We start from the raw sequence: 13,609 nt of genomic DNA, 5'->3' as shown, positions 1-13,609 counted from the left end.
CATGGTTTTGGACGGAGGATGAGATGGTTTTGGACGGATCTGAGATGGTGTTGAACAGCTGTCTTGAAGACCTGGATGGAAGAGTGAGATTGAAGAGGATGTGGAAGCTCGTTCCATAGGTGGGGAAAAAGAGGAACAAAAGAGTGGAGGTGAGCAGTGATTCTGGATAAATGGGGTTGTTGGTGGACCACATGTACCTTCCAGAAACCAAGGGGGACAAAACATGGAAAGGATGCAAGACCAAAAAGGGGTTAAATGCCTTTGTTTCCATGGCATCAAGCTGTAAAGATTTGTGAGGTAGGGGAGACAGCCAGAGGGGAGAGCAATACTCCATCAAGGCATGGATAGGAGTTCAGATGTGCCAAGGAAGGACTTGGTACAACGGAGGATGCCCAGTTGACGGCTGGCTTTGGAGGGCAACTTTTTTTTCTTTTCTTTTTTTAATACACAAGGTCTAGGTTTGTGGAAGAGCTAGGACACGGAACAGATTACGTCACAACATAGCAAATGGAACAGCAGGGGAAAGGGGAAACGCCAACAGCAGGGAGAGGGAGAAAGTCAACGGAGACAGACAAACAGGGGATGCAGGTAACGCTGAGTGGGATGAACAAGATGGCTATGTAAGCAAAATTTTGAGAGAGGTGAAGATGGTTAAACAGGTGTAGCAAAGATCATAGTTTTGGATGGGGGATGACTTGAGATGGTGGTGAACAGCTGTCTTGAAGACCTGGAGGGAAGAATAAGATTGAAGAGAGAGAGTGTGCAAGATGGTTTCACCGGTGAGGAAAAAGAGGAATAAATGAGTACAGGTGAACAGTGGTTCTGGATTTAGGCAGTTTCACGAGGAGAGTGTTGCTGGTGGAACGTGAGAATCATGGAAAATCCATGTCTTTTAAATGAAGGAAATACGAAATAAACAGCCGTCCGGCGTGCCGGTCTAACAAGATAAGCGCTGTATAAGAATAAGCACACATCTGCTACGCCTCTTTAAAAAAAAATACATTATTTTAAATTTATTATATGTACGACTTTATTCTCAGTTAGTTTTTAGCTCACCTGGAACGAAGTTCACCTTGTGTGATGGCATGTCGTCCGTCCGTAAAAACTTGAAACTTCTTCTCCGAAACCGCTGAGGGGATTGTGACCAAATTTGGCACAAATTATATTTGTTGTGTTGTGACTAAAGTTTGTTCACGGCATTAAAAAAAATTGGGATGTAAGGGGGTGGTCTACCAGGGGTCAAAGTGCATCCAGGTTTGACCCCCCCAAAATAGGAATTTGCTTTTTTCTCTGAAACTACACACAATATTTCGATGAAACTTGACCACAACCTTCACCAACCCTGCTGTACCAAAGTTTGTTCAATGCATTAAGAAAAAAAAATCGGCCCCTGAGGTATCTACTGGGGGGTTGCCCCCCAAAATAGGTATTTGCTCTTTTCTCAGAATACACATGCTATTCTGATGAAACTTGACCACAACCTTCATCACCCGTGTTGTACCAAAGTTTCTTCACAGCATTAAAAAAAAAATCGGGCCGTGAGGGGTCTACGGGGGGAGGGGGGCGGGGGTGGGTAGGGGATTGCCCCCCGAAATAGGTATTTGCTCTTTTCTCTAAAACTACATAGACAATTTCAATGAAACTTCACCACAACCTTCATCATCTGTGATGTTTGTACCAATGTTTGTTCAAGGAATTAGAAAAATTGGGGTCTGAGGAGGTATACAGGTGGTGGCGTGGGGCTCCCACCTCATTGGTTTTTAGTACGGTCACGCGTACTTCACTGTGTACTTCACTTCACCCTTACCCTTACTTTGGGGGTAAGGGTTGCCCCCCAAAATATATATATTTTGTTTGTTTGTTTAAAGTCTTTTGATTATGTTAGCATGATTCTACATGCTACGCTGTCTTCTAGCAACCATTGAAATTGGTTTAAAATACCTTTAGTCGGTGCAGTATACTGTTTATTCTACCAGGTGAGCGCCAGGGGTATTGCCCCTATGTTTCTTTACTCTTTCTCAGTTAGTTTTTCTTTACTCTTTCTCAGTTAGTTTTTCTTTACTCGTTCTCAGTTAGTTTTTCTTTACTTTCTCATAAAGGATTAATTCATCAGTTAAAGTTGTAAAATAAATGGAACATAATTACTACATTTACCAGTTCTTGTTTAACATAACGTAATTACTCTTGGAGAAATCTTTAACTTACGTTGCACTACATTTTTTGTAGTGACTTGGTAGATTTTAACGTTTATACGTGTAGATGATCAACGAACGGACTGTGTACGGGTTTAGCAAAATACATGGATATGCACAGGCCTAGTTGAAATGCATTCTTAAAATGATTTTTTTTTTCTTTTGAAAAGAACCATTTATATTTAATGTAAATTTTGTTTGGAGAAAACAGGGGGGATGTAGAACCAGAAGAACTTTGTTTAAGAGATAACCGTAGCATGAACACTCAGACAAGTTCTGCAGTTCATACTGCAAGCTGCAAGGTGGCCACAATGTCCTATCACCCCTTGTTAAAATTGTGACATTGCCTTTTATCATATTAACTGACAACACTGATGGGTTCTGCAAGTTGCACCACATACATTTGCAGTACTCTTACTTTATTACACATTTTACAACACATGACACAAGCCTTAGTGTCCATTGGATCCAATGATGCTCCACCATTGTCATTAGAGAAAAGAATTTTGCGACATGTTCTGTGGAACATTTTCTGGAGCATTTGTGGGATGATACCATTAAAAACAAGTCTCACTGCTTTTATCACCCATGGTTACGTTCACTCAATCCGAAAAAAGGGAAAAAGGAAACAAATTAACACTGCACACAGAGACAATCAATTTTTACAAGGGATGACAAGACATTGTGGCCACCCTGCACATTATGATCTATAAGAATTTTACGAAGACAAAATAGCAGAGAAAAGGGGCTGTGAATGAGTGTGGATTAATATAAATGAAATTCCGAAACTAAGATTGAGTCCAATTTGAGCTCTTATCTTGCCTGCTTATATGAGGAAAGTCAACAATTCCAAAATGATGTTTCTAAACTGGTACACATTAAATATTCCCACTTACAGGGTTCTCCAAGTCTTAATAAGTACCTTTACTTAAACTTGCACGACTCAATATTCCGGGTAACTGAAAATGTTTTCCCTATCCCCAAGTATAACAAATATACTACTTTTTGTGATCGAGAAGGCAAATACAGGCATGAAAATCGTTTTCAATTCAAAAAGTACTCTTGGTCTTCCATAAAAGTCTACCATGCACAAGGCTTGGTCTTTTGTGTCACAGCAAATTCCCCGCACGGGGACGATATGGTAGGTCATGGGGGCATGCTGTCACGAGAGATGGTCTTGGGAGACACGGATCATTGGTTTAGCTTTGGCATGTCGATTGTGTTGAGCTGATCAGCTATGGGCCATTGCTCTATACCATAGTGCCATTCTAAAAGTAATGGAATATGGGGTGAATGCGCTCGACTTCAGTATGGTTAAATGATGTTTGGGTTAGGGTTTCTGTTCTGGAGTTAGTAAAGTGGTTTTTACAGGTGTGTAATGTATGCAATAGTGAATCCTTGATCTGAACCATGAAATTGCTCTTTACACGCATTGTAAAAGATTTTAAAATGCTGGTTCTAATGCATCCGTTTTCAATTAATTTAATTCATTTGATTAAAAAGGAATGAAGAAGATTTTTTACATTTTTAACATGTTGGAAAAAGGAAAAACTCTGGACATCCTTCTCCAAAACCGCTCAACCAAAAAATTTGAAACTTGTGTTATGGCCTGCAGCACACCAAGTCAAGCACGTGAGCAAACAAATACATAAAGAAAGAGGAAACAAAGAAGGAAGAAGAAAAGGGAGAACCCGATTAGGCCAGCACGAGGGTGAAGGAGTAGGCAACCAGGAAGCTGGAGGGTGCTGCTCGTGTAAAGGGCTGGGGCGACCTGATGGAACCACTTGGAATCCGGCCAGTCCCAGTGGAGGACCTGCAGTCCGATGGTCTGGAAGATGTCAGACGAGAAGAGACCCAGACGATGAGTAGGTGGGCGTCACCGTATCCTCCAGTATCAAGCTCAAGGCCAGATCGGGGATCCTAACTGGAGGAGCTGCAGCAAGAGTTCGAGCAAATATAGCATTCAATGCAGCCCCCCTCCTCCCTCCCACTCCCCCCTCCAGTAGGTCACAATCCAGACCTCACCGAAGGCTCCAGTTCAGGCCCCACAGCAGGCCCCAAGGCAGGCCCTCCACAATAGGCCCCAATGCAGGCCCTAATATAGTCTGCAGGTTAGAGATACGGCAGCCAGTTCGATCAAACACCCCCTTTGGGTAGAGGTACCGCAGCAAGAGCTTGATAGAGCACCACTTCCAGGGAGAGGTACTGCAGCTTGAAACTCGAGAAGCAAAAGGCACTCAGCAATGAGCCCTCCTCAAAATGGCCTCTCTCTCTCTCTCTCTCTCTCTCTCTCTCTGATAATAATGTTGTATATAGTTTCACTTCAGAGACATCACTGCACTTTTGGAGAGCATTGTAAAAATCTAGAAGAATAACCTGAAAAATTAGAAACCAAAAAGTTTATGAAAAGCAGAGTGTCGTGCAGCGATTTTTGCTCATCTTTGGAACTTTCCCTTACCAATATATGAACTTACTTGATATTACTTTCTAATTGCTTAATCATATTCCTCACACCTGTTCAGTCATTTCAAGCCATCTTGGGCCCTAATAGACCAATTATTGATTAAACTATGCATCGTATGTACTTAATCAACGGGCCCTATGCATAGTATAAGCTTAATCACATTAATAACACTAGTTGGTGGCCATCTTCAAGTAAAGTGATGTCCTTGTAAATCAGTGATGGCCTTGTAGCTGAAAAGTTTCCTTTAGGCATGCTCTACAAGCCTGACAAATTGCACACTTGTATCATTGAAGTCACAATACCCCCAAAATTTGTCACATCGGCTGGTTTGAATAGTTTCACACGTAAAATGGTTGACGGGACAGGTAAAATCTAAAACTTGTCTGTCGTATGGACAGGCTGGAAAAAGTTAATGTTGAGCCCTGCGTTTGTACCCTGCTCTTTACGCGCATTGTAAAGATTGTTCTAAAATTTGTACTTCGTCTTCAAATCGTCTTCCACAGTGATTGTCCATGTCACGTTTCAAGTGATCAAGAATCGCATAACCTTAGGGTGGAACGGTCATAGAAAAGTAATCAATGATTATAGAACATTGCGGACTATTAATAATATACATTATTTTATTGGAATATTTTAATTCGGAAAAGCAGAAGTGGTAGCAGTGAACGATATTAAAGGCAATGGACATCTAAATGCTGATTAAAAAAGAGGTTCAAAGGAGTTTATTTTGCCTTTATTGTTGTTGTTGTTGAATATTCATCAAAATGAGGTCATCAGCACAAAAGCAGTTGTTTTTAATTTTTTACTCCCTTCCCCAAATAAATTAAATATACATTTTATTTGAAACAGGAAACATTTTTGGTGTAATCGACCTGCTTTTGAGTTTTAGTCAGGTAGTATATGGTAGTTAAAAAAAGTCCCGTGGGCATTTAATGGTTAAAGCAAACCACCGATCTAATTATCTTTATTAGACCCCAAACAACTAAAAAAATACTTGGTGGCCATCTCAAAAACGTGGAGAACACAATTTTATGACGTCATCAAGATGGCCACCATAAAACTATGCTTAAAATCATAATTTTGAAACTACTCAATCAAATTGAAAGATGTTGGGCTCAAAATGTTCAGAATGAAACTACTGAACTGTTTATACTGTTTTCTGTACATCACACTACCTAAACATATTACAAATATAAAAAAATGTGGGAAAATCTTTTCCAAACTCTGAGGGATTTTACAAATCCATTCACTGAAGACTGTGATGATCTATTTAACTTTGCTACAAAAGCAGTCTTGCCAGAGAATATCAAGAATGACCTCTGCAACAGGAATGAAATTGGCCAGGATCTGTTTGATGAATTTGTGTCAAAGAGAATCACAACCGGTGAAGTAAATCTCTGGGATTCGATGAAGAAGAGAAAGCTACAAACATGGAAACACACTGGGAAAAAAGTAGCAGTCAAAGCAGGACAGAAAATAGTTGAACTTCAGGAAGACCGATCACTCTTTGCCCGCATGCTCGTTGTGTCAAAGTCGAGGTCTGACATAAACTTGAAAGATGAAATTGGGAAACGTGAATTTTCAGTACTGCCAAGGGCTCTGTTTGCTGCAGATGGCACAATGCGACACTGTTCAGGTAAGAGCAACCTTATGAAAATCGTTGAAGATGCCCCCAAAGCCTTACCAGAGGTAAATGCTGAAGTAGCTGAGCACCCAATCACAGAAATGAAGGTTGCCCTTATAGATGCCATGGCAGAAGTTCAATCAATGCCGAAGCCGGAAAGGATCAAGCTGTGTTCAGATCTTGGGCTTTACTTCACAACGCTTGTCTTTTACAAGTTCAACCAACAGAAATATGATGAGGTGCATCTGGTATTTGACAGATATGATGTCTCCCAGTCATTGAAAACAACTGAGCGAGAAAGAAGGCAAGGTGGCACTCAACGAGTTGCTTACCACATACTGGACAATACAAACATTGCACAAGTGCCCCTAAAGAAACTACTCTCTCATACAAACACAAAGATGGAGCTCTCAAACTACCTGGCACAAAAAATCTCTTCAGCAAGGCACGAAAAATGGAATGAAGCTTGTTGTGGCCTGCGGAGACAAATGTGAAGCAACACACAGGGACATGAGGTACCTGGCAAGTGAACAGGAAGAGGCTGACACAAAGTTACTGCTGCACGTCCTTGATGCAACAGCTCGTGGAGCTACTAGGATTGACATTCATTCACCGGACACTGATGTTCTTATCCTTGCTCTCAGACGTTACCCAGAATTATGTAAAGATTCATCATTCATAGCAGGAGCTAAAGACAAGCACAGATCAATTCCTCTAGGACCAATATGTGATGCTCTAGGCAGTAACAAAGTTTCTGCCCTTCCTGGATTCCACTCCTTTACAGGAGCTGACATCACTGGTAGCTTTGCAGGCAAGGGAAGGCGAACATGCTGGAAGGTATTTCAGAACTCCAGTGAAGAAACCATTTCAGCCTTTAGCAATTTAGGCAAGACTCCCAAACCAACAGAGGACACCATGAAACAACAGAGGACACCATGAAGGCACTGGAGCAGTATGTATGCCTGTTGTTTCTTCCTCAAACACAGATAGATGAGGTGAAAGACCTGAGTTGGTGGTTATTCAAGAAGAAACAAGCCCAGTCTGAAAAACTGCCACCAACAAAAGATGCACTGAAACATTAAATCTTGAGAGCACATTACCAAGCAATGATCTGGAGCATTGACAAAAATGTCCATGCCAACATTCCATCACCTCAGGATTACGGTTGGGATATGGTCAATGGGCACTGGGTGGACATAACATCTACACAACTCCCAGCACCTGAGTCAGTAATTCACTTGATAAAGTGTGGCTGTGCTACCACGAAGTGTGGTGCTACAAGGCATTGCAAGTGCAGAAATGCAGGACTAAAATGCACTGAACTTTGTAATTGCGTTGATGATCGTGAAAATATGGAAGTGGATGCAGCCAGTGAGGATGATGAAGTCACTGAGGATGAACTGATCTGACGTGTTTCTGCGTTATTAGTTCACCCCCCACATTCTGTTATGCTTATCAGTTCCAGTATTACCATGGGTTTAGCTGTTGGATGACCATAACTATTAATATCTATAAGAGTCTAAAAATGAATCCTATATCTATGAAACATTATTGGTGATTATTATTAAATTATTTTGCCACACCAATGACTGAGTGTTGGTTTTCTATATAATTTCACTGATTAAATTAAACGTAACATAATTTCTTGTCATTATTGGAATGCAAGACAATTTCCAAGTCATGCAAATACAATTTGTGTCTAGTTTTGTGTTTTGTTTTTTTTGTTTGTTTTTGTACACTGAATCGAGGCTCGTGAAAGAGCTAACATTTATCACACAAACAAATCAAACAGACAAACAAAATATATAAAAAGGGGGAGCGGTAGACAAGATGGGGAGAGAAGGGGAAGCACACAAACACAACATTTGAGAGCAGGGACATCGGGAGATGTGTGGGAGGGAGAGGGCTTGGGGTGAGGAGGCGTGGGAAGGGGGGGGGGGGGGTGGGAGAAGTATAAAACACAAGGACACCAAGGACTTCCAGGACAGAAGTTGGTATTTCAAAAAAGTGGATTTGGGGTGAAATTAGCGTGGGTAGAAAAGATCAAGGTTTTGGATGGGGGAAGATAAGAGATGGTGGTGAACAGCTGTTTTAAAGACCTGGAGGGAGGAGTGGGATTGAAGAGAGTGAGGGAGTTTGTTCCAGAGGCGGGAGAAAAGAGGAATGAAGGAGTGAAGGTGAGCAGAGAGTCTTGATTTCGGCAGTTTAACCATAAGAGGGCTGCAGGCAGATCTTGTGCGACCTGTAGGAATATTTGGGGGACAGAGCCCAGAGAGAGCTGGGGGAGGCAAGGCCGGAGAGGAGTTGGTAGAAGACGGAAAGACCACCAACCTGCCTGCGGTGAGTGAGTGAGTGAAAGGCCTTCGGAGTTAGCTTCAGTTAGCTTCATCGTTAGCTGTACTTAAACCTTTTGTTTGTTAAGTTAAAAATATATATTTTATTTGATGTCACGTTTTATCTGTCACGTTTTATCGTTTTATCCTCGTCATAATGTACACTATATCTTATTTTTACTGAATTATATTATGTATTTCTTTTGGATATGTATTTGGTTTATAGTCCAAATATTATGGATATATTTTTTAACACAATGTATATGTATATTATGTTATAATTCTGTTTGAGTATTGTTTTTTTTCATCAGTTGTTATTATATTACTTTTAAATTATTCAGTATACCTATGTTTACCACTTTATTCTTAAGTCATTGTTACAGTGATTCTTACATTATTGTTACAGTCTAGACTGAAGGCTCGGCTTGACTTGGGAAATGCAATGTTTTAGAGTATATCGGTTTATTAAATGTTCATACATCTATATGTATATGTCTCAATTGATTGGACAAATATATTAGTATAATGCATGGAGGTGTGGGACGTCAAGCTCCATCTCCCGACGATTATGAACCCCTTTCTCCCACCTCCAATGGGGAATACTGGGTACACATTACCTACTGTATTTTCTTGTATAGTACTTGTGCCAAGAGCTGTTCGTATGTAGTTGCATTTAAAATACTAGGACGTGCCCGTGCCCGTGGGTGCCCGTTCCTTGCCAAAAAAAAAAAAAAAAAATGTCTTCGCCCATGCATGCATGGGCGTGCCCATGGGCCCATGGGCGTGCCCGTAAGTGCGTGATGTGACCGTACAATGAATGTATCGTCCCGACGCCGCAGCTCGGATGGCGCTGCAGTTAATCGGGCCTGTATCGGCAGAGTTATTATAAACGTGTACTACAATCGATCGTACCTTACAGCGTCTGCTCGCCACGTTCAGCATCAGTACGTCGTCACTATGACTATCCGTAAGTCCGGAAGTGACGTCCTCATTTGACTGTCCGGAAGGTCGCATATCGCAGTTACGATGAATCGCAAATTAGTTTTAATTAGTTTTAAAACATAGTTAAACGCCAACATAGCGCCAACATAGTTTGCCAACGTGAAATAAATGAATACGCTCTCAAATGTGCCGTCCGAGGCAGAGTCTGTTCGCCACGTTCGGCACACGTGATAGCTCGCTGCTCTCTGATTGGTTGAATCGTTTTTTGGACATAGCTCGGTAACTACTTCTCCGATTAATATGAAACCTTGAAAAGGCACATCCTCAGGTCCCCAGCAATATACCTGGCAAGTTTCAAGTATATCGGACCCGTGGTTGTCGAGAAACAGCGGTCACAGACACACATACACACACACATACACACAGACATACACACAGACACACACACAGAGATTACTGGAATTATAGATAGACTAGGGCATGCCCGTACTATATATATATCTAAAATTATATCCCCCCCCCTCTATTTACATGAAATGGTTTGGTCCATTCGCAAAGCCAAAGCGAACGGCTTGCGAGTACGGTGACAATCCCCCCCCTCTATTTACATGAAATGGTTTGGTCCATTCGCAAAGCCAAAGCGAACGGCTTGCGAGTACGGTGACAACCCCCCCCCTCTATTTACATGAAATGGTTTGGTCCAAAGCGAACGGCTTGCGGAGTTTGGTAAATAAATCGCCATAGCTCGGTAACTACTTCTCCGATTAATATGAAACCTTGAAAAGGCACATCCTCAGGTCCCCAGCAATATACCTGGCAAGTTTCAAGTATATCGGACCCGTGGTTGTCGAGAAACAGCGGTCACAGACACACAGACACACACACACACACACACAGACACACACACATACACACAGAGATTACTGGAATTATAGATAGATATTTTGTCAATAAATTTCAATGTTATAAAAACAAAATCATTTCATGTTATCTTTCCAGTATCATACTATATTTTAATACATACAAAAAATACAAAAATTACTCATTTTTGACACAAATTTTATTTTTTGTTGGTAGAACATTATGTGAAAACAGTATAGATATCTCTGCAGCATCATTCTGAGCATTTTGAGCCCAACATCATTAAATTTGGTGAAGTAGTTTCAAAGTTATGACTGAAAATCTGATTTCAAGCATCGTTTTCATGGCGGCCATCTTGATGACGTCATAAAATGGTGTTCTACACGTATTTGAGATGGCCACCAAGTATTTTGTGGTTGGTTGGGCTCTAATAATGATGATTAGATAGGTGGTTTACTTTAACCATTAAATGCCCACGCGGTTCCCGATGCTCCTACACTATTTCCTACATTCGATTTTTATCGACTTCGGTATTCCTGACCTATTTGCCTGTAATTTCAATTCCTTGCTGCCCTGTTGAACAATTGCCCAATGCACTGTCTCCCTCTTCTGTAATAGTCCCTTCCATCCCCGAGTTATCTTACTTGGTGAGTTTTTTTTCCTGATATTAACGATACTGCTTAGCCCTCTGGAGTCTACCAGCCGAATTTATCGGCTCTAACCGCATTCAAATTCAAATATAGTAGACTCCAGAGGGTTCAACTCAGAATGCATGGCCTTCACTTTTTCAGGCTGCTTTTGTTTTCTTTACTAATAAAGTTTCACCACTCGAGCCTAACAAGAAGTTGCACCTTTCTTTCCTTCCAAATCCCAGTAACTAGGGCTGTCGGAGTTAGTATTTACACTGACCGGTGCACATCTGTGTTTGTGTTTGATTAACGAACCTTAGCAGCGATGCATGATGATGGTGTGAGAGGGACGGAAGGAGAAGAAGATATTCCAATTTAAAACAGCTATGGCATTGATTTTTTTTTTTCTTATTTATTTACTTGATCACTTTTTTGCCTTTGTCTTTGCTAATTGGTTTCTTTAGTGAGGCAACCAAAGCGCATCCATCTCAAAGTAGGCCTTGGCTTGCACTGGAATTCACGAATTTCATTCACCCTATAACTTAGGAGTAGCTGATGGCATAGCCTGGCACAAACAACATAACCTTGGCATAATAAGATAAAATCAAGGACAACAAAACTAACAGGAGTAGGAACAAGTGAAGTGCAACATTGAAAGCGGGCACGAATGTCCTCTTTCACATGAAGGAAATATGTATTTGACTAAAAGTTCAGACATCACATCAAAGGTAATGTGAAACACTCATTACAGAGGAAAAGTTGCTCAGGTACTGATCAATGTTTAAGTGTTGTTCGGGTTATACTTTAGGAGGCAAAATACAAGATTGTATGAGGTAACGTTTATATTTCAAATGGAAATATCTGTCAACTGCAACCATTAACAAGTAAATGTCGAGTTGAATTGTATTTTGAATTTTTTTTTTTTTTTTGCTTGACCTGAGAAAAATTCCAATCATTACGTTTGGACGAACGTTATTTTCATTGTTACCGCCTCAATATGAAACCCTCATTGGCCCACTGAGCTGATAACGGTACCTATTGGTGGTAGTCACATACCATATTTTGGGGCAGGAGTCACAAACTCCAATTCGTATTACTTCCTCACCAGCTAATCCAATCCAAACAGGCCATAAAATTTGAATGTGCAACAACATTTAACCTGTTCGGCCATTGTTGTCTTTGCATATAACCGCATGCGTCTTGTAGCACGTCAGAAAGGGAATTCGAGTTAATCATTTTTTCTCCTCCAACAGCTTCACCATGGTGACTGGTTTGGTGGCAAGTCTGTTGGCCTGGTCGTTCTGAACCTCAGCGGGATCATCGTCAATGCCTACGTCACCCATGTATGTTGAAGGTTATTTGATGGGGTGGAAGAGGGAGGGGATGTGAGGACCTTAAGCCTCAGTCACACTGGATCGTGCGATTGGTGGCAATTTGGCCGAGTTACGACCAATCGGCAATGTTTGCTACGATCTCCATTTGCGATCGCATACTGCGATTGCTCTTGAGACTGGTGGTAGATCATCGTAAGATTGGTGGTATGTGTGGTCGTGCGATCACCAACGATTGGAGAAGATCGATCGCAAGATCAATCGTAGGTAATCGTGCGACTAGCGGTGGCGATCAGCGACCGATCGTACGATCAATCGTGGCGACCTGCGACCACTCGCACGATCGATCGCAGCCAATCGCAGCCAGTCGTGAGATGGGTCGCTCGATCAGATCTAAAGGCTCGCGATCATGCATCAGTAGTCACCTACCTCTCGAGGAGTACACTTAGTCGAACTTTTCAATTGAAACTATAATTCGCTATGCCTCCCAAGAAGGGAGCTGTGGCCTGGCAGCTTAGTTCTGCACATTACTTTATTGTGTTAAAGATTTTACTTTGACAAAGAACTTTGTTTGTGTATAGATGTATTGATTTAATTTGTATTTAAAATAATAATTTTTTCCATTGTAATATAAACCAGTCATTTATTACTCAGACCAAACACACACAATAAAGACGACTAATTATTAATTTTTCTCCTGACATACCATGAAATAGCATGTATATTGTACAAGTTCATTGCAAAATAAATATGCAAAAATAGATCATACACATAGCATATAATATATGATACACATGTCTCAAAAAAAAAATCCAAATTCCAACATTCACACAACAGTTCCTAGATCATGTTATCCTGCCATGGGACACTGCCGACGTTGTAGTAGTGCTTGAGGTAAACGCACACAGCCATGGCGAGCTAAAGACTGCGAGCTAAAGACTGGTGGTACCACCAATCGTAAGGTCGTGCAACCAGTCGGGACAGGTCGTGACTGGTCGCACTACCGATCGTGAGGTCGTACGACAGGTGGCACCACCAATCGTCAGGTGGCAGCACCAGTAGCACGAACAATCGTGCGACTACTTGACCCGCGATCATGCACGACTGGTGGTGCGTCCATGTGCGACTGGTGGTACGACCATGTAAGACCTGTCTGCGACCTCTTACGATTTGGAATCGCAGGTCAGAAGTTTTGAACATGACCATCGACCTTGCTGCGACTGATTTTGCTCT

The 13,609-nt window shown here is 41.4% G+C and overlaps 1 protein-coding gene across 5 annotated transcripts in view; it reads left to right on the top strand.

Moving 5' to 3' along the window:
• Nucleotides 1-13,609, top strand: part of SMPD2 (sphingomyelin phosphodiesterase 2) — a 612,478-nt gene that overhangs the window by 548,611 nt on the left and 50,258 nt on the right. For all 5 annotated transcript variants that reach the window (XM_078778065.1, XM_078778069.1, XM_068119574.2 and 2 more), the window contains one exon: nt 12,299-12,388. In XM_078778065.1, the coding sequence (XP_078634191.1) occupies nt 12,299-12,388 (90 nt within the window). The remainder of the gene's footprint in view (nt 1-12,298; nt 12,389-13,609) is intronic.

This window comes from Myxine glutinosa, chromosome 1 (assembly GCF_964187855.1).
Source record: "Myxine glutinosa chromosome 1, kmMyxGlut1.1, whole genome shotgun sequence".
NCBI classification, from domain to species: Eukaryota; Metazoa; Chordata; class Myxini; order Myxiniformes; family Myxinidae; genus Myxine; species Myxine glutinosa.
The sequence above is the reverse complement of the archived record's forward strand: the minus strand, read 5'-3'. Positions and strand labels throughout refer to the sequence as shown.